This window comes from Pelodiscus sinensis, chromosome 5 (genome assembly GCF_049634645.1).
Source record: "Pelodiscus sinensis isolate JC-2024 chromosome 5, ASM4963464v1, whole genome shotgun sequence".
NCBI classification, from domain to species: Eukaryota; Metazoa; Chordata; order Testudines; family Trionychidae; genus Pelodiscus; species Pelodiscus sinensis.
In genome coordinates, this window is record NC_134715.1 from 112,939,532 (window position 1) to 112,966,389 (window position 26,858).

A 26,858-nucleotide genomic window follows, 5' to 3' on the forward strand; every position below is an offset into this window, starting at 1 on the left:
ACAATTACATGCCACCTCCACCTGTTTCTCAAAAAATACACTGTTCCTATTGGGTTCACTGCCAAAAACTCCTATTGACCTCAAAAGGAGCAAGTCTGAGCACTTAAACTTCCAGGTTTCATTGCTCTGAAGGGCTGAATCAGAATTAGTCTGAAGGCCCAGTTTTCTTGGCTGGTTGAGAAGTTCCTCACTCTCAAGGGTTGAAACAATTTGTATAGTTGGGGTGCTGAGAGCCATTGAACCAAACTGTTAACCCAGAATATGATTTAAACCACTTCAAACCATGGTGTGTGCAACACCCCTAGTTCAGCATGTATGCTCAGTCTCCCACCTTCTCTTCTTATCCCTCAGAGGCCTGCTTCTTCACTCCCCTTCCCTCCCCTCCATACACCGTGCACTTTCCTAGTCCTGCATGCTTGCTGGATACAGCTGCTGTTTCCTACATTGACTGTGTCGAGGTGCAACCTATCAGGTGCTTACTTCCCTGCTTAGTTACCTCATTCATTCAGCATCTCACATGGCTCGCAGTCCCCCTTGCCTATATCTCCTGACTTCATTTCTCCTTCCTCCACTGCTTCTCCTCTGCATCTCCTACATCTCTACTCTGTTGACATTGTTTTCCTTCCCCTTCTCCCAGGCCTACCACTTCTGGAAAAAAACTAGAGATGATATTATTGCCCATTGTGCTAAGCATTGTACAAAACTTACGGGAGCTTTAAGACCAGAGTCCAATTGCACTTGGTGCTGTACAAACATAACAAAAAGACAGTCCCTATCCCAATAACTAGGTATGACAAGGGAAAGAGTGGAATAAGAGGTAATAATGACACAGTATAAATAGAATAAGCAGCTATCACAATTGTTTAAAAGTAGATATGGGTCTGAGCCCAAACCTTGACACTTAAATATCCTTGAACTTTGATCTAAGAATTTGGGCTCAAAATCCAAATCTAAGTATTGCTAAAATGTTTACAAATGACTGAATCAAATGCCTTATTTGAACATTACTGAACTCTGAAAAAGAGGTGTTAAAATCCAGAGCTGCTTCTTTCATAGGGTACGTCTACACTGCATCCCTAGTTCGGACTAGGGATGCAAATGAAGATGACTGAAGTAGTTAATGAAGCGAGGATTTAAATATCCTGCGCTTCATTAACATGATCTCGCCGGTGCGCTATTTTGAATCACAGCTGATTCAAACCAGGAAGTGCGCGCCGGGAAGCGTTAGTATGGACTAAAGTCCTTAGTCTGAACTAACGTTATTCCTCAAAAAATGAGGAGTAATGTTAGTTCGGACTAAGGGCTTTAGTCCGAACTAACATGTCCCGGCGCGCACTTCCTGGTTCGAATCAGCTGTGATTTGAACTAGCGCGCCAGCGAGGTCATGTTAATGAAGCACAGGATATTTAAATTCCCGCTTCATTAACTACTTTGGTCGTCTCCATTTGCATCCCTAGTCCGAACTAGGGATGCAGTGTAGACATACCCAAAGTGTGGACCCATGTTTAAATAAAGGTGTGTGTGGGGAAGCTCATTGCAGTTGTACTGAAAAAAAACAAATTACAGAATGTGGCTTACTACAGTCACAGTCATATTGAAACATTGCAGTCATACAATGCACAGGAAGGCTTTTGCAGGGACGACATCCTAACAAGATAAACTGATAGATAAATCAACAGTTAAAAAAATCCCTATAAAATACTCCACTACCAACAAACATTTACCTGAGGGGTACTTTTCTCCTCTTTAATTTTGTTTTAGTATCCTAATCTCAGAGGTTATGTTGGAGCTGTGCATACAGCATATAAACTTTTGAAGAATAATAAGTGAAAGTCACTATAGAAATAATACTAGAGTGCTTAAGAATGACTTTTAAATGGTGTGGTGAAGTAGATACTGGAACTGCAATTTAAATTCTATCAGACAAGGCAATGGAGGATGAAGAAACTGGTGTGCAGAAAGACTAGAAAGCTAAATGATAATGTAAGCTTAAGGTACAGAAGAATTGTGAGCTTTGATAACACTTTTATAAAGGGGGCAAGAGGTGCTAATGCATGTATTTCTCTAAGAGGACTGTAATCTGAAACAGGAAAAAAGGAATATTCAGCTTGTAAAGATGCAAGGAGAGGTTCTGGCCCACATTTCTGTTGTCTAATTGCTTGGCTTAGAGTAACTATGGGTCTCCTGCAGGTTTTCAGTGTTTGGTTTAAAGTCTTGTTCTGTTTAGTGCTCATGAAGATCTAAATTGTGTCTATTTTCTAACTTACTGTTTTCTCTCATTGGTGGATTCCATGAGGAGTGTTTGTTTCCCCTATTATAACATCAGTCTGTGGAGACCGGAACATCTAATTTTACTTTGTAAACCTGTTGTCATGTGTTTGGCAGGAAGAAATGAAATCAAGGCTCTTGCAGTAGTTTGGCTTGTTGCACAAATATTACATCTGGTAGCCCTCCTCCTGCATTTCTTATGCTTCTGATTTCTAGGAAGAGTTTTGCACAAAGGCAGAGTAAAGGCTTGGTGGAATGGGAGATTATTTTATCTCTAACAGTACGGCTAGACTACAAGCTTTTGTTGGAAAAAGGTACACAAAATGGGCCGCCCCTACCAGCTGTCTCTCCCCCTCCCACCTCTGCCCGCCCCAGCTGTTTTACGGCTCTGAGCACGCTGTGCATGCGCGTGTCTCTTCTGGCCTCCCTCTATGCTGGGCCGGCGTACGCGCTTCTAGAGTGTGGGGCTGTGGCGCCCAGTCACACTCCCTAAATGGGAGATTCACTTGCTGTCCGTGCCTGGGAGAGTGAAGGGGAAATGGAGAAAGTTGACCCTAATGTTGTGAACCTAAATGGTGGGGAGAATAGTGATGCTGTCCATTGTGACAAAGAAAGTGAGGTAGGCTTGCAAGGGAAAAATGAGGAATAATGTTATGGCCCTGATTCACTTGGCAGGCCCTCACCTTGTGACAAACAACTTAGAGTGGGGTTGCATATCAAAGTGTGATTTGACAGCTTGATGCAAAAGTAAAAACTATGGTTTGTCATGTTATATATTAGGATGAAATTCTGTCTTCAATTACATAATGCCACTGACAATATGTAAGTAAAATGGGGTCATAGTTTTTGGGGGAACAAACATGCAAATGTGGTAAAGAGGAAAAAAGGAAAATTATGTCATTTTAATATGAAATGTCAGCTAGAACTGTTCTGAAAAAAGGGAAAGTTTATTTCTCTAGATAGATAAGCCACAGTGGCACTTATATAAGAAACGCATTATAAAAGAAGAGCACGAACAATTTCTATCAATTGTTTATCAACAATTGACAAAAAATCCTTCAAATGTTCATCTAGAGTTTGAAGTGTTCAGCTCAAGGGCAGGTTTGTTCAACAATGAAAGATGCTCAGAGAAGAAACCCGAGTAAAACAAAGGAGATGTATGACAACACATTCTGAACAAACAGAGTTGACATACTGCTCATGCAACAAGAAAGGAATTTTTAATTATTTTATGGATACTAATGATTTGGCTCTTATTAAATACTGTAAAGTAGCATATGTTGTGCTGAAATTTTATCCTAAAGAGATGATTGTCAATACAAGTAAATATGATAACTATCTGGAAGCGCAAATGATTTTTAAATGTCTCATCAAATATCTTTCCTTGAAGGCTTAAAAAGAAGCTTAGACAAAAGATAGCTGAACAATGATTATTAGCATTGATTATTAACATAACATACTCTGTCAATAAATAAATCTAAACTCCTAAACATCTGAGTTCAAATCCACATTTCTGATTTGTCTTCCCTATATATATGATTTCACTATAATTTTAGCTGATTGGACAGTGCCATCCATGTAACTTAGATTGGCTCAGTAAAGGCACAACTGCTAATAACATGTCAACATTAGTATTTGTCATACAGCAGTATCACTTACAGTCTCCAAGCCTTTTGATCTTCAGCCAGAAGTGCAGGTGTGCAAGTGAAGAATATTTTGGCAGTTAAACAAAGCACCTTTCTATCCGTTCTGCCCATGTTTTAAATGTGAAAATGACAATCAGCATCTTTTCTAAACTAGAAGGTACCAGTACCCCCAGACCAGATAACTGAGGGGGCATGCACAGATATGTCAAAGGAGCCTATAGGGGGAACGCAATCCTATGAAGTGAAAAATGCCTTTATTGCACTGAAGTTTATGGGAGAGAAAAATGCTTAGCAGAACCTTGTAGGAACCACTTGACACCATGCAAGATTGAGCCTTGTTCAGCAGGTATTACTGTCTAGTGCCCGATCTTCAATGTGTCCCTTAGCAACATTTTATCAGGTTACATTTCACATCTGCTTTTCTTTAAAATGAGGGATTTCCATCCTTGTTCCACATGATTTTTATTCAACAAACTTTTGTCATTGCAATGTCAGGATAGGTTTATTATCCCTATTGCTTTTCACACTTCACTGAATTCAGAGAAGTTGCTTCTGCATAAGTAAGAGTGGCCCTGTGTCTTCTAATGCACCCCATCTCAGTTTCCTTTGAAAACCAGAAACAGTACTAGCTGAACAGTTGTCCTTCAAAGATAGTACTCTAAAATTAAATATACACTGGAAATGCTGATACAAGAAGAGTCAAATCACAAAATGGGCCAGTTCACTGCAGCCAGCCTGTGACAGAAAAGTTCTGTAGCTGCAAAGTCCCCCACCAGAGGGATTATAAGGGTGTGAGATGCCCAGCTCATTAGTTCAGCCTCTAAAACAGGTACACTGGCTGGGGAGGCAACATCTGCTCATTCCCTAAGCAGAATTCATCAGTGGGAGTTTTATGGAGAGGAAATTTACCTTGACATATGTTTGCAGAAATCAAATAAGAGGGAAAGCAAATTCTTTGTATCCCAGGGAGAGATTCACCCAGTGAGCCAGACTGGTTCACAAAGGATCTGTTGACACTTAGTTTGTCAACACAAGTTAATCTGGCCAGATACATATAAAACTTAGCTAACGCAACCAAAAGAGGTGAGCAGTGGATGTGGTCAATTATTTGAAGGGTGGAAACACTGTAATGAAGACTTGGAGCTGTTTGGGGTGGCCCTGGGGACTGCTGTCTAATTAGGAGTAATGGCATGAGATTGAGAGTAAGACAATTCAGGATGCTATTCGGAAAACAATTCTTCACTAGAACTGTGGCTTTAATACAGTCACATCTAGTTATAACTTATTTACAAATATTATCTGTTTTATCGAATGGTTTAGTTCAGCATACTGCATGGGCATTAAATTCACTTAAACAAATAAAAAGGAAATTTTAGGTCTGCCCTCTCTACACATTACAGCTAGACTGCCCAAGGGTTGGAGAGAATGATGCATAGCATAAAGGGAAAATATAGAAGTAAATGGTTATGGGGACACCATTAGGTCATTTTAATTGTGCTGCAACTGGGTCCCTTGCTTGAGTACAGAAGATAAGCCCTACATATAGTTTGCATGTGAAAAAAACAGAATTACACAAATACAGCAATCTGCTTTTGGGTTATAGTGCATCATTAGTATTGCAAATACTGTATTTATTTGGGGCTGATACTCCACATGCTGATTATCATCTGGTGAGGCATTCATACTCAATGAACTCAAGGGATGCAGGAATAGATTCTGTGGGGTTCTGTTCTTGTGCAAGTTTAATCCCTGATCTTGCAAACACGAACACACTTAATTTTAAGCATGTGAGCAAACCTGCTGACGTCAATGGGGCTAGTCACTTGCTTAAAATTAAGCATGCTCTCAAGAATGTTGCTGAGGTGGGGGCCTTTGCACAGAATGGTCCTTTATTTTTCTTTCTGGATATGGAACATATTACATTTTTATTTTATAATAATTTATAGTCTGGCTGTGACAGGGCACTTTATCAAATGCTGCTTTGCTACTTAGTGGTTGTTTGTTTGAACTGATGGTAAGTGGGGGAGTGGTCTCGCCCTTGTGGGGTATTTTCCTAGTTTATTCACTACCTTGGTGAAATGGGCTAATGCTGTGGTCCCCAACCTTTCGTGCTGCCAGGCGCCCAGGGGCGGGGCCGCTCATGCACTGCGCTTCCGGGGGTTGGGGCCGCCCACGTGCCCTGAGCCCAGAACCGGCACTGCACATGTGCCACGCGCCCGGGGTAGGGGCCGCCCACGCGGCCTGCACCTGGGGCCGGCACTGCACATGTGCTGCGCACCAGGGGTAGGGGCCGCCCACACACCCTGAGCCCAGGGCCGGCACCACGCATGTGCCGCGTGCCCGGGGTAGGGGCCACCAACGCGCCATGCGCCCAGGGTCGGCACCACACGTGTGCCGTGCGCCGGGGGGGGGGGCAGCCCAGATGTTTTGGCGGGTGCACATAAATGCCCCGGCGGGCACCGCGTTGGGGACCACTGGGCGCTAATGAAAGGATCTGAGTCCTTGCTCCTCCTTTCTTTACCTAGAGGCCTCCCTGACATCCAGGGCTCCCCTTCCACTCTCCTGTGTGGCAGAGTCCTTGTAACCCCAACAGGTCACTTGGTCACCCTAATGGCTACAGCTCTGCTTCCAGCATATCTCTTCTCTTTGGGCTGCTTCTGAAGTTCTACCCCAGGAACGACCTGCTTCCTGAGCTGCTTCTTTGGCTTTTGTTGCCATGGCCCTGTTCCCAGCACAGATTGACTACCTGGGCTGCTTCTCTGGCTGGAACAGCTCTGCTCCCCAGCTCTGCTCCGGACCCTGTGCTCTCCTTAGATTGGCCCACCCTGTTCCAGGCAATTCCAGTTCACTGGAAGGATGGGACTCCCTGATTAGCCAGCCAACCCTGTCAATCAGGCTAACCTAGGGCATTGGTGTCTCCCCATTGCCCAGGGGACTCAGTCTCAGGGTCCTGGTTTCTGCACACATACAACATTTGTATCTTCAAAAATGAGCTGTGGATCTCTGCATCCATATCCATAAATGCGGATACCCACAGATAAAGCAGATATCTGCTGATTTGCAGTGTTCTACTGATTTCCCATCAACTCTTCTTCTTTCTTTTGATACTGGGAGCTAGCCAACCAAAAAAGCCCTACATTTTTTTAGTAAGAGGCCACCACAGTCCCCTTACATAATGAAATCCAGAGGCCACATGCAGTTTTCAAGAGATCTAGTCTGGTCTTTGATAGTATATATTTTGTAAAAAAAAATCAGTATATTAAAAAAATCTTGAATTAATCCAGTTCCATTTATCATTTGATGCAGGACCATTAACACCCAGTAATTGCGGCTAAGAGATGGTGAACATAGAAAAGGAAGCTATTGTATGGATGGGAAAGAATAAACAGAGGAGGCAAAAAAATTCTGCATTAAGTGAGCTGTAACTAAGTATCTTCAGTAATATTTCTCTACTGAAGACAGAGACCCCATGAGAGCATTTTTCTCCTTTCTTCCAAAACAAGATTTGTGTGTCTTGCAAAGCTGTTTCATGCATCTTGAAACTATAAGAGCACTGCTGGAAAATTGGAGAAACAGTGATTTATTCCTTGGCTGAAAGCTGAACAAGGGAAAACACATAAACACTGCACTGTAGGCACAAAGGGTGATTATTTTTGCCACATGAAATAGTTTTTAAAAAAATTCACAGGGAAAAGTAATTTTGACAGGACTGTGTAGGTATTTTAGGTTTTATAAAAATAAAGCTGTCAGAGAAAGGTTTGTCAGCAACTGCTCTTTCACAGCTTGTTTGGTTTTTTTCCTGAAAAAGCAACAGTATTTGTTTATTGATGGCTGAATTTATAGAATTATAACAGACTCAAATTACAAAAATATAGTAGACACAAATCCATTTCCTAATTTCAGTTACTTTTTTGATTGGCTTGTCTTGCAAATAAAATAAAATTCCATATTCATATTTCAGTTGTTTGATTTTTTTTATTTCAAAATATCTACTTATGAGGATAAATGCATTCTTTTTTCCAGATACTAGGCTTTGTTTCTCATATAAAATCACAAGATTTTGTATGGGAATTTAAAAAGCACCTTGGCACTAAAATATTTAAAAGTAGCCTTCTGTTCCCTTAACATTTTTTACAATTTAGATGTTGAAAACCCCAGATTTCCCAGTGCACTCTCATAAAGCATAGCTGTAAGTGAATTTTGTTGGTAGTGTTATTTCTTCTATTCTTTTTCTCCAGCTCTCAATTATAGCTCATGTAAGCCAATGTGCATTCTCACCAGCTGAAGATGGAGAACTGTAGTCCCAACAATAGGTCCCTTTACATCTCTTTCTTAAGGGCTTGTTTTATATCCAAGACACAAATTCAAAACCAGAAGAAATCAATTCATACTCCACAGCATAATAGCCACCGTAGGCTTTTCCAGCTTCTGAAAGCAAGGATGGAAGACGGCTCACCCTGCCTGGCTACTATAGACCCACATTAGTGCACTCCTTACCAATATGGCCAACTCCAAACCTTTAAAAATTGAGTCCTTCCCCTGTCATTAGATTGGTGTGAAATCTTTGTATTTAAAAAAAATATTAGTGGGCTGCACCCCGTGCTTGCTATGCTCGCCAACTCCCCTCTCTGGCCGCTTTTCCTTTCTCAGCCGGAGAGCGCGAGGGCATCATTCTGTCACCCACCAGGAAAAAAACTTTTCTTTTCTTTTTAGCCTTACATCTGGCTTCATGTAGCTCACATACTTACTTCTAGTGCTGTGTCCTGTGACTATAGCTCCCCCTTTTGAAGGTCCCAAGGCTTTACCAAGTATGCTGTAAAGCATGCTTGTGCCCCAAGGCCTCTTTACAGCCCCATACAAACCTGAAACTGACAATGGCCAGATTTCTAAAGCCACTTAAGCACCTGGTAGGATTTTACAAAAGTACCTAGCTGCCTAAGTCCCACTGATTTTAATTAATTTCAATAGGAATTTAGGCACTCTGTTGTATTTGAAAATTCCACTAGGGGCTTTTCTGCATCGTTAGGCTCTTGGGCATCCACCCAGGAGAGATTCAAATGCTGCCCAGCTGATAAGCAGAGTATCCCACAGTGCCCACAGCTGGCAGCATGTTTTTTTCTATTGGTAAACATCCACACGTTTCTGTGCATATAACAAAATTTATTCTGCACATGAATGGAAAAAATTAGAGGGAACATTGACTTCAATACCTTTAGAAATATGGCCCAATGAGAATTTCTTGAGGCTACTCTTTGAATACTTAAGGATGTTCTCTGGGATCAGAAAGCAAACTTTTTCAAAGGAAAGAAATAGAGAAGCGCATCTCTTTTGGATACTTAATTTTTTCCAGTATGCAGTCCTAAGATGTATATAAAAGAATCGACTGTTGAAAATAGCTTAATATTTTACCTAGTTTTTGGTATTTTCAGGATTAAGTGATAATTAGTTATGAGGCAGTACTAACAAGCAGTTGCGCTTCCTACTCCCCACATTCAACATCCATTTAGAATTTTTCATTGTGGAAACATGGAGTAGAAATTTATTTTTGGACTGATAAATACTAGGTGAAATCTTGACCTCATTTAAGAAAACGGACAGAGCTCCCATTAATTTCAAGGGAGCCAGAATTTAACTAGATACTTTAAGCACCCCATAAATGCATGGCATAACCTGGGGTTTTCCTACAAATTTATTTTTAAATGGGAAGAAACATACTTTCAGCACAAGACATTAAAAGCTTGCCTTGAAAACTTTTATAAACTTACAACCTGCTTTTTTTTAGAAAGTGGTAATGTGTATTGTCAGGGCTAGTGCAAAAGGTGGGGGCCCACACAGATGTTAAATACCTTACCTCTATAGGCTTTGCTTACAAAACCAAAAAACTGCCCAGAGTCACAGATACACTGGCTCTGAGGGGAGAAAACCCCCAAAGCTGCCACCATCAAGTGATTTCATCCTAAAAAATCAGGACGGAACACTTGAATTCCTTCTTTTGCCCAAAAAGAGCTTGAAAAAAGAAGAGAGAGAAACTAGCTGCAGTCTCTGATAGCTGACCACCCAATCTTAGGCAGGCAAATATGCACACAGATCCTCTGTTACTTTCCAAGACACAAGAATCAAATCATCACCTTAAAGTGATTTTTATTAACTAACAAGATATACTTGATAAAGCATACTTGGTTGCTAGATATACAGAGGAACTAAGTAAAGCAAATTAAAACACAGAGAAAATTTCTGGGAACAACTCTTAGATAGTGAATGCGGGAGGGAAGGTGTGGATTCACACAGAGAAGTTTAAACCAAACAGCCAAAATAAAGAAAAATACACTTTTTCCTCTACTGTGATACATGCTGATTTGTACTTCGAGGTCCAGTTCACATCCATGTCCATTATTTCTTATAAGCATGGTAATTCTGATGCCTGCATCTGCTCTGTCCAGCCCTTTTCTTAGAAATCTTCACAAAGGAAAATCAGACCAGGTAGCTATAGCCCATTACAATTTCAGTACTGTATCCCCATTGGTTCTTCTGACCCCCTGCCAACACTCTTGCTAGCTACCTGAGGCTATGTCTAAACTACACTCTGCAATTTGCATATGCTTTCCTGATAGTGTTTTCGGAAGAGGCTTTTCCGAAATTTGGCCCATCTACACTGGGCCAAATTTCAGAAAAATCTCCTCTTTCGGAAGAGCCCTTCTTCCTCATGGAAGGAGGAAGACAGGGCTTCCGAAAGAGCGTGTCGGCTGTTCCGCAAAAAAAAAAAAAAAAAAGAAAAGAAAAGAAAAGCAGAAGCGCCGACACGTTCCCTGGATGCATCAGAGTTTTTCTGGGATACCGCCAGTATCCCGGAAAAACCCCGTAGTGTAGACCTAGCCTGAGTTTAACCCCTTAGCCACCCACTTCTGGCCAGCACTCCTTCTATCCATCATAGGTATGTATGAAGATGGATTAAGAAAAAATTATTGTGAAACAGAGAAAATAATAGGGGTCCAATGTGGAGCCAATCAGGCTATGAGGGGAGAACCTGGGGTTTGCACAGAAATCTCAATAACTTTTATTCTCAAATCAGTACTAAGTAATGGCAATATGCAAGATTTTCTTCAATGTCCTCATGAAACATTATTTTTCACCATTGTCTTGTGGTCAATAATATGCAGTGCTGGGATCCAAGGCTTGTATTTTGTAGTGGTGGTGGCCATTTTCAGTTTTGATGACTATGGGTACTCCATAAACTGAGAATATTTTATTTTTCTTTAGCGCCTCTTTGGTGGGCTAACATTGACTATTTCGACTGAGAAGCAGTAAGAATAGGGGTCTATGTTAGTGGTTCTCAACCTTTTGAGACTACAGTAACCCTTTCAGGAGTCTGATCTGTCTTGCATACCCTAAGTTTTACCTTAGAAAGTATTTGCTTACCAAATCATACATAAAAGACAAAAGTGTCATAGAATTCTGTTACTGAAAAATTGATTCCTTTCTCATTTTTACCATACAACTATATAATAATTTGCATATAAATAATGTACTTAAATGTCAGTGTACAGTAATTCCTCATTTAACACGTGGCTGCTTAACACGTTTTTGCGATAGCACAATTTTTTTAGGGAACGTTTTTTGAATTACATGACCATCCCCGGAATAACACGATTTCCCCAGCCGGCCCATCGCCAGCGGCTGTGCGGGGCTTCCCCCGCCTCCTTGCAAAGTGGGGGAGGATTCGCCACTCACTGCTTGGCGTGCCGTTCCCCAGCGATCCCTTCCCCCCGTTGCCGGATGTAGTGCGGGTCTCGGCAGACCCGTCACAGGGGCATATTCCCAACCCAATCCCCCTCCCCTCTCCTCCCTTCTCCTTCCCTTCCCCAGAGCCAAACAGCTTCACTTTCTGCTGTAACCCAGTCCCCTTTCTCCCCCAACCTTATGTCCTGGTCACAACAGACACCACTGCTTGAAACGCAACCCCCACCTTTTCCATTATTTTCAATGGGAAAATTGACCCTGCATAACACGTTTTCACTTAACATGATTATTTTCTGAAACATATCTATAGTGTTAAATGAGGAATTACTGTACAGTATATAAAGCAGTATAAATAAGTCATTGTGTGTATGAAATTTTAGTTTGTACAGACTTCACTTGTTCTTTTTATGTTTGTAGCCTGCTGTAAAACTAGGCAAATATCTAGATGAATAACCTTGGAAGATCTCTGCATACTCCCAGTGGTATGTGTGCCTCTGGTTGAGAACCATTGGTTTATGTATGCCAAGAGAGGCTTTCACAGAAGAGACTACAAAAGACCATACTAGCTTCCATCTATGACAGGAGTAGCATTGCCTGATCTTAGATTACTTATGAATTTCCAGATACTCCCTTTAGGGTTGACAGGTTCTTTGTCCAGTATTTAAATTATTCTATGGTTGGGAACTCTGATGTGCACAGTTGCAAAACTTACACTACAGGAACTCTTGTATATTTACAAATATGGTTTATTAATACATTTAGCACAGTCACAAACATGCCAGATTCACAAGACAAATAGGTAATGTACATGTATTTCCTTATACTCAGACCATTGCTTCTAGGACAACCTGATGTGTTAGCACTCAAGATCATGTCTTCTGAAGAAGTGGGTTTTGCCCATGAAAAGTCATGATACTATTTATATACAGTATACATCTATCTATCTATCTATCTATCTATCTATCTATCTATCTATCTATCTATCTATCTATCTATCTATCTATCTATCTATCTATCTATCTATCTATCTATCTATCTATCTATCTATCTATCTATCTATCGGCACATCTACACAGCAGTGTTATTTTGGAATAACATAATGCGCGTCTATAGAGCAAGCTGCTCTTTTAAAATAATGTCGAGATGGAGGACTTCTTACTTCAACTTCTGTAACATTCATTTCATGAGGAGTAAGGGATGTCGAAGGGAGAGTGTTCACACTTCAGGAAGTCAAAGGGAGGACAGCACCAAAAGTTGAGTTAAGCTACTTAGACTTCAGCTACGCAATTAATGTAGCTGAAGTTGTGTATCTTAATTCAACCTTGTCCTGTAGTGTAGACATACCCTCAGGTGTCATGGGACTACTTGTTGTTTTTGAAGTGTTAGCCATAATCTTTCTCATTACCATCACCTTCCCCATTGTTACCAGTGGCCATCATTCTGGCACCTCCAAAGACATCTACTTCTCCTGCTGCCCACTTTTATTGTATGTTACTCCGATATTGTTATGTTTGATACATATTCAGTAGGAGATGTTTCCTTTTCTCCTTATTTGTATTTCCTCACCTTACTAATGGTGAAGTGTCTTTTTCCTATAGGTCAGTATATCATCGATCTCCACTTATTATCATATACATCAATTCATTACCATGGGCCTTTTGTGGTTATGTATCACATTTGTTATTTCTCTCCTACCCAGTTTTTCAGTCTGGTATTAACCACTTATTTTTTGGATTTCTTATTTGGGTTTTTCGAAGTACTTATGTGCCTGCTAAGTTTGAGGGTATTCTTGAAAGCCCCTATTGCATTAAAGGTTGCTTTATCAAGGTGAAAGGTCCTGAATATATGCACATTCACTTTGTTCCCTGGGTGAAAGGTCCCAGGCATGTGTATGCTAGCTTTGCCTTAGCTCAACATACAGGATATGGCCGGTAAGTCCCTTGCGTTACAGCCATACTGCCAAACTATTTAATATAAACCTACTGTAACTTATTATAATAAACATATAGTCAAATTCATAAGGAAATAATAAATCTGTAAGAATATTCATTGGCAAGCAAACAGGTTATCCTTAGAATCATAAAATCATAGACTACTAGGACTGGAAGGGACCTCGAGAGGTCATCGAGTCAAGTCCTCTGCCCTCATGGCAGGACCAAATACTGTCTAGACCATCCCTGATACAGTTATCTAACCTACTCTTAAGTTTCTCCAGAGATGGCGATTCCACAACCTCCCTGGGCAATTTATTCCAGTGTTTGACTACCCTGACAGGAACTTTTTCCTAATGTCCAACCTAAACCTCCCTTGCGGCAGTTTAAGCCCATTGCTTCTTGTTCTATCCTCAGAGGTCAAGAGGAACAAGTTTTCTCCCTCCTCCTTATGACACCCTTTTAGATATCTGAAAACTGCTATCATGTCCCCCCTCAATCTTCTCTTTTCTAAACTAAACAAACCCAATTCTTTCAGCCTTCCTTCAAAGCCTATCCTTCCTGAAAAGCCTGTGCTTGATAGGCTACATATACCCCTTTGACGGGGTGATATGTAAAATGAACCCTGACACACTGGTACGGATGTAAATGGTCAGATATTTGTAGGGATAGTTTTAATGCTATTGTTACCCCACTAAGGGTGAAGGAGGAGTATCATAAAGATGATACTTTTGATACATTTCTTGTATGTGCACCATATATACATATATTCACTGTCATCAATGTTTGGTACCTGTCTAGGTATTTGCTTATCCCTATTAGATTAACACTGTGGCTATGTCTACATTGGCATGATTTTCCGACAATGCTTTTAACGGAAAAGTTTTCTGTTAAAAGCATTTTCGGAAAAGCGCATCTAGATTGGCAGGATGCTTTTCCGCAAAAGCACTTTTTGTGGAAAAGCGTCCGTGGCCAATCTAGACGCGCTTTTCTGCAAAAAAGCCCCGATTGCCATTTTCGCGATTGGGGCTTTTTTGCGGAAAATAGTACTGTGCTGTCTACACTGGCCCTTTTGCGCAAAAGTCTTTTGGAAAAAGACTTTTGCCCGAACGGGAGCAGCATAGTATTTCCGGAAAAGCACTGATGATCTTACATGAGATTGTCAGTGCTTTTCCGTAAATTCAAGCGGCCAGTGTAGACAGCTGGCAAGTTTTTCTGCAAAAGCAGATGATTTTGTGGAAAAACTTGCTAGTCTAGACACAGCCTATGTGTATCCTAGAATAATGAAAAATAATCTCAATAATCCCTGATCTATAAACCATCCTTTTAATTCAACATCCACACCAGGGATTGTTAAAGACTTATTACCTTCTCTCATTAATTGAGGAAGTTTCTTTTGTTTTATCCATATTGTTAATAATTTCTATGAAGTGGATCTCTTTATGAGAAAACAATGACTTTATTAACAATGATAATCCTAGAGAAATAGGGGAAATTGCTTGGTTAAAGTAGAATACTTTGGAGTAAAACAGAAATTTGGATTTGTGATAGGACTCTCGAAGGGATCATATTGGTACCTCTTTTGATTGGTACTATGTAAAATTGGCCTATCCAAAATAAATCACCCTCTCCACCAGAGTCTTCTTAGTCAACCTCACCAGGCATGAGGACGATTACCTATTCCATACCATTGCTCCTTTCCCTGTAGTCCACACACAGAACAGTGTCTGTCTTAAACACATGGCATCTACAGATGTACTTAACCTAGAGCTGTTTCCTTTCCCCTGCCAGGTAGATCCTGTGGGCCAGATGCAGCCTGTGGCTAGCCTTGATCTGCCCCCCACCTGCAGTAAAGTGAGCCACTGCTGGCGCTCCAGCCACCCAGGGTGGGGAGATGCCAAGGTAAGCCACGGGTTGGTTCCCCATCTACTAGTAGCACATTTTTCAGAAATAGAAGCCTAAAATAATTGACATAATTATACACAGAATTTAGTTAGAGGCACTGGATTTGTAAGCGACTATTTCTTTTTCAGGTGACATTTGTTTTGTATAACATCTTTCTGACCCTTGAGACAGATTATGTGGACTTTGGATAGTATAAAAATTTTTTAGTTGTCCCTCACTTAGGATACAGTACCCTCTGAGCCTGGGAAAGTTGGATTCCCTAGTCTGGAGGGCTAGAGATGTTGGTAACTTGCTGGCGAAGTGAGGAAACTGTTTTACACAAAGATTGTAGCTTGCTAAAGTTGAGTTTTAGTTATGAGAAAGTGTGTTTTGTTTTGTTTGAATCATATTTGCCTCATTTTTTCTCACTTAATATCACTTAAATCTTTCTTCTTTGTTAACAATTTTTTTCTTCTTTGATTATAAAACCATTTCAGTGTCATGTATTGAGCTAACCTTACAGGCTGATACATGCTCTGTATCTGTGGCAGCAACAAACGTAATAATTTCTGTGAATGTCCTGTGAGAGGGACCAGACACCGCAGGAAGACATTTCTGAGGAACTTAGAAATTAAGGTTCACCAATTATTATGAGCAAGGCAAGAGTTTATTGGCAAGGCACATATGTTCCTGTGTCTAGGAATTGGCACACAGCTTAGCATCAGCAAAGCCCCTCTGACTCTTGGTTAGTCCAGGTCTATACTTACTCCAATATTAATGCTCTGGAGATCGATCTTCCAGGGTTCAATTTAGCCATAGGCTGCAGTCTAGTAAGGACCCACTAAGTCAACTACTGGTGGTGCCCCTGTTGACCCCTGTACTCCATGAGGTTGTGAGGAATAAGGGAAGTCAATGGAAGAGTTTCTCCCATCAATCTCCTGCTGTGGGGACACCATAAAAATTAAATTTATGGTACATTGACTCCAGATATGCTATTCTCATAGCTGGAGTTGCATATTTTCAGTGGACTTTCTCATGTAGTGTAGACCTAACCAAAGGCATGAGGTAACACAGTGGCTCATAGTTCTAGATATCCTGAGCTGAATGACACACAGTAATTTCATTCACAGTTGCATTCAGTGATGTCTATTATCTTGTTTGATGGCATGAATATGGATAGGGCAGCCGCAGTTGGACCTGCAGTTATAAGTGCTGGGACTAATTGGGCAAGGGTAAGAAAATACTGCTGATGGTATTCAGAGCTTTAATGAGACCAGTTATTGACTATGGCTGCTAAGCTTCTGGGGCAGCATCAAAATCAGAATTTAAAAAATAATTTCAATAAAAGGAGAAATTGTGCATAGTAGGGATGTGAAAGTGTAACTGTGTACACTGTTAACCAATAAGCCTGGGCCTGTCAGTTAATGTGCACAGTTATATGCAGGAGCCCCCCTCCCCTCTGCTGCCTCTGTACCAGCGGCAGTAGAGTGGGGCAGGGGACAGGCGGAAGCCGGTATATGCAAGGAGCCACTTTCAAGCCAGATCCCCATGGGTACAGCTCCAGTGGAGCCTGTTGTCCCTCCTCCCCCTGTGCTGCTGCCTCTGTGTCAGAGACAACAGCACAGGGCAGCAGTCAGGAGCTGCCTGCCCCATGAATAACTGTGTACCTGCTGAAATTTTCAGTGGTTACCTAATTACTTATCTAAAGGCATTTTAACATCCCTTGTGCACAGGGCATTTATTACAACACCGGTCTGTGCACCAAACATAGCGGTCAGTAACACTATGAATGAAAACGATGTGTTTACATTTCTGGAGCAAAGTTAATGGGAGTTGCAGTGACAAAAGAGTCAAATATATGAGGACTTTTAGGAATACAGTAAATGACTATAGAATGCATTGTTAGAACGCCACATTCTGTTTGAGTTAAAATCTGGATGCAGGAGCTGAAAGACAAAAATGCTAAATGAAGTCAGACCATTCAGCTAGGAGAAAATTAGTTGTGAATGGAAAGGCAGATGTCCAAATATGGATTTAGATTTATTTTATGAACTTAAGAGTTAAAAGGAGACAATAGGTATAAAAAGGAAGTGTATCAATATATAGATCAAAAGTGGAGTTATTTTGGCAAATATATACAAATAGGTCTGAAACCTCCCCAGAAAGAGTAGAGATGCCATATTGTGTGTCAAAATTAACACATCTAAAAGAATATCCAATTTTACTAGTAGCAATAATGCTAGCATTGAGCTGGATCTGAGATTTATGGCTAGCAAGGACAGTGATTATTTTGGATTTAGTATCAGGCCTTATGGCATTAAAATGGGTGTGTAGAAGTGATTCAATCAATGAAAGTATATTTCAAATAATGGAAATAGTACAGATATAGGATCATGTAGCGATAGCCTGGATCCAAGCGGATATTAAGATAACAGGAAATGAAATCGTGAACAGAGCAGGAAAGAGTTCTGTAGAAAGCTTGAGATAGACATACCCTTGAGTAAACAGAAATTCTAAAGCCTAGTATAAAAAAGGGAAAGGCAAAAAAGTTGGAACAATGAATAAAGAGGAGGATTTTTTAAATGTGCTTTAGAGTTGGGAGTAATGACATACTTCAGGGCCTGGATGGGGAAAATTAAGTAATTTTTGTTTGGAGTACTGCCTGACTATTGTGGTTTAAAGGGAAATCTTTTTTTGGATAAGTGAATGCAAAGATGGACTATGAATGCTGTAAGGTAAAAGAGACAACTGAGCATCTTTATTGCATGTAAGTGCTTTGATAAAAGAAGAGAAACGCTTTCTGAGGAATGTCAACTGCTGACGGTAACAAAAGATACATTATTCTTATTTTTTATTCTTTAATAAAAACATGGGAGAAATAGGGTAGCATTAGCAAGCACAGAGTCTGAATATAGCAAAAACCTTTAATAAAAGGAGGGAAGTAACTGAGCATTAATTTGTGAAAACACAGCAACTAAACCTAAACCTTGAGCCAAGTATGTTGGGCAGTGTCCTTTTCCTGCAGGTTCTTAAGTCCAGCAACTCAAAAGCCCCTTTAACATGCTTTGTCCTTTCTCTTTGTCCTTTCTCTGCCCTCCACTCACAGTTGCTGTCCTTGGTTAGTGCGGCCCCAGAGTTCAGAAGTTCATTGGCAGAGTTCACCTCTCAGTTTGGTTGGAAGGGGGACAAAGAGGCACCTTACATGCTTCACTGTTCAGGCATTCACTTGCTGCCTCAACAGCCAATTGCTGCACCTCTCTTCAAGGCTTTGGTTCCAGCCCTCTCTGCCAGCCATCCTGATGGCTGCTGGTCATTCCTCTATGCCAGCCACCCTGCTGGCCACACCTCTATACCAGCTGCTCTACTGGCCGCATAACTCTATCAGCCACCATGTTCACCAACATGTCTGCAGAGCCCCCATTTAACACAGCGCACAATGATTTCTGCTGTTAGTGGGGAAACCTCACTGCTGGTACGCACTGGGTACTCTTCTTACACCAGAAACACTATCCCAAAGTAGGTTTAATGCTTAGACCAGGTCTCAAACTCCTGACCTGCAGGCCATCTCTGGCCAGAACAATTGCATAATCCAGGAGTTCCAGAGGGCCATCTGACCATTCCTATTCTCCAAATCATGCCCCTTCCTCACCCTCTCCCCCCAGGGCACCCCATGACCAAGGATGCAGCTTTAGGAATTACCAGAGAAGCTAGACCACAGGGCAGCAGCAGCAGCAGCTTGCCTGCCTCCACCCACCTGCATGCAGTGGCAGGAGCCATGGGGAAGCAGAGACAATGCACCTGTCCATTGTGCTCCACTTTTCCACAGCTCCTGCCACTACAGGCAGTGTGGGGGGCACTGATCACTGCTTCCATGCCGTGCTAGGCCCCTTCTGGGTGATCCCCAAATCCATATCTTCAGAGGACCATGGTGGGAGAGGGTGGTATGATAGCAGGAAGGGGTGAGTCTTGGGGAACGGTAAGAGACAGCCCCTTTCAGCCCACCAGGATTCCTGGGCTAGATTACACAATTGCTCTGGGATGGCCCACAGGCCAGGATTTTGAGACCCCTGGCTTAGACATAGGTATCAGTGATTTCAGCTCTGCAGCACATATCAAGACTCTCAGCTGAGTGTAAATTAGCTCCATTATTATATCACAGAGAAAAAAACCAGTCAAATAATGTTTAGGGCCCTTAAACAGAACCTACACATCCCAACACCAATATCTATCCCCACCTTATCTCATGGCTTTGGAACTCATTCACTGCTTAGTGAATGTCATTTAATTAAGAGTGAGTCCCTTCTTTGGGGTATGCCAGGTACAGTACTGCTGCCTTACAGTCACACAAGAATAACAACCCTTTATTATGCCTGCTCCAATAACAAGGAAACTGGGGGATACAACACCAGCTAAAAGTGATCATTTGAGCAAGCAATCCCATCGTGCTGAGCATCTAGGCAGGGTGCATGTGCACATACAAGTGAGATCAGCTCATAGAGTCCTCTTCCACGGCTTACCACTAGATGTCAGGGGAGAACTCATTCAGACTCTGCTTACACTTGCCTGAACAAAAACGGTGAGGAGAAGGCAGGAGATGGAAGGAGCAGTCATCAAGCTCTGAGGGTGCACTAGAAAACAAAGGCAGTAACTGGACTTCTAGGCAGAGAGCCCCAAGAGTGTTGGAGAGGAACAGAGAGAAATGACAGATCAAGCCTGGGGATGCCAGGAGTAGGTTTAAGTTTATACTTTTATGCTGGGATTTATTGGAGGATTGCAGGAGAGAACAAAGTGAGTCCTAGTCCAGCAAGAGGGGAGGGTGGGGGGCAGAGCTTAGAGAGGAAGTGGAGAGTTCTGCTGACAACCACAGGTAAGAAGCAGCCTAGAAAGGTAGCAGGGGAAGGAGGTGAACATAGACATACTTTCCCTGCTAACTAGAATATCTTTGGGCTGGAACCCAGAGGAAAAAGAGCCTGAGTTCCCTTCCCAGCCACCAGAGAAGGGGATAAGGATGACCAAGAAGGGTGTGAGGTCACTGGGGCCAGAAAAACTGATGGAAGGACACCAAAAGCATTTTTGTCATGTTGGACTTCCAGTTACCTCAGAAGGGGAGACTTTAAATGCCCAAGTCACAGCACAGTTGCTGGAGTGACTGTCAACAGGGGGCATTACACAGGAGAGAGCTGTTATGCCATGCCTAGCCACAAGGAGGTGCGCTAGCAGTGAGTCCACTCTTTTTCAGGCTTCTAAATGCTGCTGCAATATACATAAATAAGAATCAGTGCAAGATTTAGCTACAGGACTCTCTCTGAAATTAACAAGAGTTAGATGGCTATATCCCCTAGCTGGCTCTGAAAAACCTCATTAGGCATATACTAAAGTTGTATAGTATAGTACAGATATTACAGTATAGTTCAATATCTTCATCAATGATGTAGATATTGGGATAGAGAGTACGCTTATTAAGTTTGCAGATGACACCAAACTGGGTGGGGTTGCAACTTCTTTGGAGGATAGCGACATAATTCAAAATGACCTTAGCATGTTAGAGAAATGGTCAGAGGTAAACAGGATGAGGTTTAATAAAGAGAAATGCAAAGTGCTCCACTTAGGAAGGAACAATCAGTTCCATACATACATGATGGGAAGCGACTGTCTAGGAAGGAGCATGGCGGAAAGGGATCTAGGGGTCATAGTGGACCACAAGTTGAATATGAGTCAACAGTGTGATGCTGTTGCAAAAAAAGCAAATATGATTCTAGGTTGTATCAACAGGTGTGTTGTAAGCAAAACTCGTGAAGTCATTCTGCCGCTCTACTCTGCACTAGTTAGGCCTCAGCTGGAGTACTGTGTCCAGTTCTGGGCGCCACATTTCAAGAACGATGTGGAGAAATTGGAAAGGGTACAGAGAAGAGCGACAAGAATGATTAAAGGTCTAGAGAACATGACCTATGAAGCCAGGCTTCATGAACTGGGCTTGTTTAGTTTGGAAAAAAGAAGATTAAGGGGGGACATGATAGCGGTTTTCAAATATCTAAAAGGGTGTCCCAAGGAGAAAGGAGAAAATTTGTTCCTCTTGGTTTCTGAGGACAGGACAAGGAGTAATGGGCTTAAAGTGCAGCAGGGGAGGTTTAGATTGGACATTAGGAAAAAATTCCTAACTGTCAGGGTGGTCAAATATTGGAATAAATTGCCAAGGGAGGTGGTGGAATCTCCCTCTCTGGAGATATTTAAGAACAGGTTAGATAGACATCTGTCAGGGATGGTGTAGACGGAGTTTGGTCCTGCCTTGAGGGCGGGGGGCTGGACTCGATGACCTCTCGAGGTCCCTTCCAGTCCTATTATTCTATGATTCTATGATTATTTCCCTATTATGCTGAGTCACAAACCTTTCATCATTGTGAATTATTTATATACAAAGCATGTCATTTTATCTTTGTTTAATAATGTGAAACACTTTTAAAAGCTGATTTGATTGCTTATTTGTTTTCTGGCTTGATAGAAGTCCCCTATAATTAACCAATGAGTTTGTGTTATGCCTGTGTTATGTCAAAAGTCAAATGTGAAATTGTGGAACTATTAACTGTGGTTTGTAACCTATCCTTTAAATCAGCTTCCATACCTAATGACCGGAAGATAGCTAAAGTGACGCCAATATTTTAAAAGGGCTCCTAGAGGTGATCCTGGCAATTAGACCTGTAAGTCTAATGTAAGTAGTTGAAACTATAGTAAAGAATAAAATTGTCAGACACATAGATGAACATAATTTGTTGGGGAAAAATGAACATGGTTTCTGTAAAGGGAAATCATGCCTTACTAATCTACTAGAATTCTTGGAGGGGGTAAACAAACATGTAGACAAGGGTGATCCAGTGGATATAGTATACTTAGATTTCCAGAAAGCCTTTGACAAGTTCCCTCACCAAAGGCTCTTAAGTAAAGTTAAGTTGTCATCAGATAAGAGGGAAAGTCCTTTCATGGACTGATAACTGGTTAAAAGAGAGGAAACAAAGGGTCGGAATAAATGGTCAGTTTTCAGAGTGGAGAGAGGTAACTAATGGGGTCCCCAAAGGGTCTATCTTGGGACCAATCCTATTCTACTTGGCTACGTCTACACTGGCCCCTTTTCCGGAAGGGGCATGTAAATTTCACCTGTCGTCGTAGGGAAATCCGCGGGGGATTTAAATATCCCCCGCGGCATTTAAATAAAAATGTCCGCCGCTTTTTTCCGGCTTTTAAAAAAGCCGGAAAAGAGCGTCTACACTGGCCCCGATCCTCCGGAAAAAGTGCCCTTTTCCGGAGGGTCTTATTCCTTTGAAGTAGGAATAAGACCCTCCGGAAAAGGGCACTTTTTCCGGAGGATCGGGGCCAGTGTAGACGCTCTTTTCCGGCTTTTTTAAAAGCCGGAAAAAAGCGGCGGACATTTTTATTTAAATGCCGCGGGGGATATTAAAATCCCCCGCGAATTTCCCTACGACGACTGGTGAAATTTACATGCCCCTTCCGGAAAAGGGGCCAGTGTAGACGTAGCCCTTATGTATAAATGATCTAGAGAAAGGGGTAAACAGTGAGGTGGCAAAATTTGCAGATGGTACCAAACTGCTCAAGATAGTTAAGACCAAAGCAGACTGTGAAGAGCTTCAAAAAGATCTCACTCACCAAACTAAGTGATTGGGCAACAAAATGGCAAATGAAATTTAATGTTGATAAATGTAAAGTAATGCACATTGGAAAAATTAATCCCAACTATAAATACAATTTGATGGGGACTAATTTAGCTACAATTACTCAAGAGAGAGATCTTGGAGATCTTTGGATAGTTCTCTGAAAACATCCACTCAGTGTGCAGCAGCAGTCACAAAAGCAAATAGAATGTTAGGAATAATTAAAAAAGGGATAGAGAATAAGACCGAGAATATCTTATTGTCTCTATATAGAACCATGGTACGCCCATATCTTGAATACTGCATACAGATGTAATAGCCTCATCTCAAAAAAGATATATTGGCACTGGAAAAGGTTCAGAAAAAGGCAACAAAAATTATCAGGGGTTTGGAATGGTTCCATACAAAGAGAGATTAAAAAGACCTGGACTTTTCAGTTTAGAAGAGAGGGAGGATATGACGGGATGATGGAGGGAAAAAGTGATAAGGAAAAGTTATTTACTTATTCCCACAATATAAGATCTAGGGGTCACCAAATGAAATTAATGGGCAACAGGTTTAAAACAAAAGGAAGTTTTTCTTCACTCAGCGCACAGTCAACCTGTGGAACTCTTTGCCAGAGGATGTGGTGAAGGCTAGGACTTTAATAGGGTTCTAAAAAAAGCTAGATAGATTCATGGAGGTTAGGTCCATCAATGGCTATAGCCAGGATGGGTAGGAATGGTGTCCCTGGCCTCTGTTTGTCTGTAAATGGGTGACAGGAGAAGGATCACGTGATGATTACCTGTTGTGTTCCCTCCCTCTGGGGCATCTGGTATTGGCCACTGTTGGCATACAGGATTCTGGGCTAGATGGACCTTTGGTATGACCCAATATGGCTGTTCTTATGTTCAGTACAGGCTTCTTCCATAACATCATTCCCCTTTCAGTCTTAAACATTGCTATCTCTCCAAAGGTGAAAGAAAAAAAATCAGTTGTCATGTCTCTTCAATCCTTGGCCACTTCTGAGTTGGAGATGAAGGGAATCTGTTAATGGCAAGTACACAGCTAGGTATTTTAATGCTGATACATATATATCAGCTGCATTCAAATGCCATGGTGAGGGACGGAGGGAAATGGGAATTGCCTGAGCCATCTCGTTGAGTTTGCTTTGAAATCCTCTTGATTTACATTGCAGAGGTGGTTTATTTTTCAGTTTATTGTGTGAATTCTCAGTGACTCAGAAAGTTAGGGAACTTGGCTTTCTAGAAACACATTTCTACAGCTTGAAATGTGCTGTGCCTGGACAGCCTCTTCTCCCCACAGAAGATTCACTACCTTCTATGTACTCCAGGCAGAAGCATGTGTGGAGCATGGAGAAGACATGCCCAATGAATGAAATGGTCACCCTGGTTCTGCCACATACAGCAGGCAGCTATGACCATGAGGTCTAACCAAGTAAACAACTGCACCAGCAACTCTTCAAGAGAACAAAGGCACATTCAACCACCACTCCACATTTGCTGAGCCCATTGTAGAAGTGCCCCTTGACCGCACAAGCTAATGTAGAAGAGGAAGCTGCCCCACTCAGTTTGCATTTGAATGAAAGCCAGGCCAGCACAAGAGGAAGGAATAGACTGGGACAAAGAGTCTGATGAATGGAGAATGGAGTGGTGGTGGGGACTCAACTGAGAACAGTTGCTCAAAGGCAGAAGTCTTGACATTCAGTGATCACTGAAGTTGCTTGGAGCTGAGTTTGGTTACATAAAGTGCTGTATAATGAGCAATGTTCTAAAAAATAAGATCCTCATGTCTGAAGGTGGGTACTTAAAATTAATGGATACTTTTGACTACAATCTATCTTTGACCCAGTTTCCCATCTGTAAAAGGGGAGGTAATACCACCATGTCCCATCATGTGGCTATTGTGAAGATGTAACTTTTATGAAGCACTCCAATACTACAGAGATGCAGTGCAGGGAAAACCCTGAAGGAAATCATTATTTCTTCAGGGTTTGAATAGTATGTTATAAATGAGGTCTAAGGCCACCCACTGGACAGCAAGGATACAAAAATTGAATAATTGTTCCTGAATTGAGCACCTGTGCAGTGCACTGACTGAGTTAGGGGGTCCCATGGAGAAATATATAATGTAATTAAATCATTTGTACTACAATGCAAGGAGGTGGAATTAAGATTGCACACACAGCCTTAATTCTGACAATTCCTAACTTTTGTGTGCTCTACTTTGCAACCCCAGTGTTCTTTTAACGTGATTTGTGTGTGTGCCGTGTAGATAATATATATGCACCCACCATTATTTATCAAGCACTTACAGTGAGTAAGTCTGAGCACGGGTCACACAAGAAGGATACTTCATGTGACCAAATATTCTACTCGCCAAAAGACAAGACGGAGGCTGCACCCAAGTCATCTGGGAGAGCGGGGAGGGTGCCTGGTCCATGCATACCGACCAGAAGTGAACAAAGAACATTCAAGAACCGCAGGAGTTTAGATTTTACAAGCCAGGAGCTAACACAGCAGTGCTGCGCCTGTCCGCCAGACGCCCATTATTTGCAGCGGGGGCATGTACCACACCCAAGCCCACGGGTGATCGCACAGGGCGTCTGTGGGTGAATGGGTCGCTGCTTCCCCAATGCGTTATGTGCGGCTGTGCCGGGCTCTGCTTCTTTCCCGCTGCCTTGGGCTTCAGAGAGAAGCCAGCAGATGGCGGCGCCTCTCCTTGGCTGGGAGCGGAGTCCCGAGCACGTTGTTGCCAGTGTAAACCCTCGCTTTGGTTACAAACCCTGCCTCCCTCCCCGCCCTCCCCCTCCGGAGGCTGTGTATCTGTCTCACATTCACATCCCAGCCTGTCACTATCGCATCCGAAGGCGAGCATGGCGCAAAGGGGGCCACGCGTGTCTCCAGCGGGGACCCTCCCCAGGACGGCGCTGCTGCTGCTGCTGCTGCTCGGTGCCTGCTGGGCTGCGCGCCCCTCGGAGCCGTGGGGCGGCCCTGGCTCCAGCTGGGTAACCCGGGCAAGAAGGAGCCCGCGGGGACTGCTGATCCGCGGCGGCGGGGAGGAGGCTAGTGAGCTGGGGCGCGCTGGCGACGGAGCAGGGGCTGCTGCTGCTGCAGGGAGTCGCTCCAAGAGAGCATCCTCCGCTTCCTCCCGTCCGGCCAGGGAGCAGGTCTCGCTGATCAGCACCTCCTTCGTGCTCAAAGGGGACGCGTCCCACAACCAGGCGATGGTGCACTGGACTGGCGAGAACAGCAGCGTAAGTAGGGCCGAGGGTCCTCCCCAGTCAAAGCCATTTAGCCCGGCAGGGGCAGCAAGGCGTGGCACCCCCTAGCGGAGAGCACAGCCGCTGCCGCCCTAGCGCTGTAACTTGCAAGGCACAGCCTCTGCTGGCCGCACGGCCCAGCCCTTGGCGCTGGTTTGGGGAAGAGAGGGGAGGAGGCTGGGATATCGCGTGAGGGTGTCTTTGGGGTCGGGGCACCAGTGTAGCCCCTGCATGCGTGGCTGGAGTTATCCTGGGCTGGGGCGCAAGGCAGATGCGGGAGGGTGAGGGGAGGAAGGAGGATCACCCTGACTTGGGGGAGGCCGGGAGGGAAGGAGATCAGCCCGGGGGCAGCGGCAGCAGCGAGCCCCCGCCCGGCTTCGCGATTCCTCCGTAAAGTTTGGAAAGTTTGCAGCGCGCCTCCTGCACGTAGCATGAGGAGGGCCGGGGGGAGCCAGCACCTGGAGCACGG

General features: G+C 42.8%; 1 protein-coding gene across 6 annotated transcripts in view; it reads left to right on the plus strand.

Annotated features, from left to right (window-relative positions):
* The window catches only part of SORCS2 (sortilin related VPS10 domain containing receptor 2), a 929,896-nt gene that overhangs the window by 58,540 nt on the left and 844,498 nt on the right, over positions 1 to 26,858 (plus strand). For 5 of the 6 annotated variants that reach the window (XR_012904391.1, XM_075930782.1, XM_075930785.1 and 2 more), the window contains exon 1: positions 25,938 to 26,383. Coding sequence is in view for 5 of the 6 variants with exons in the window: in XM_075930782.1 (XP_075786897.1) it covers positions 26,003 to 26,383 (381 nt within the window). In the remaining variant the exon portion in view is untranslated. Of the gene's footprint in view, positions 1 to 15,373; positions 15,485 to 25,937; positions 26,384 to 26,858 lie in introns of those variants that run through there. The other variant, XM_075930787.1, reaches the window with a different exon arrangement.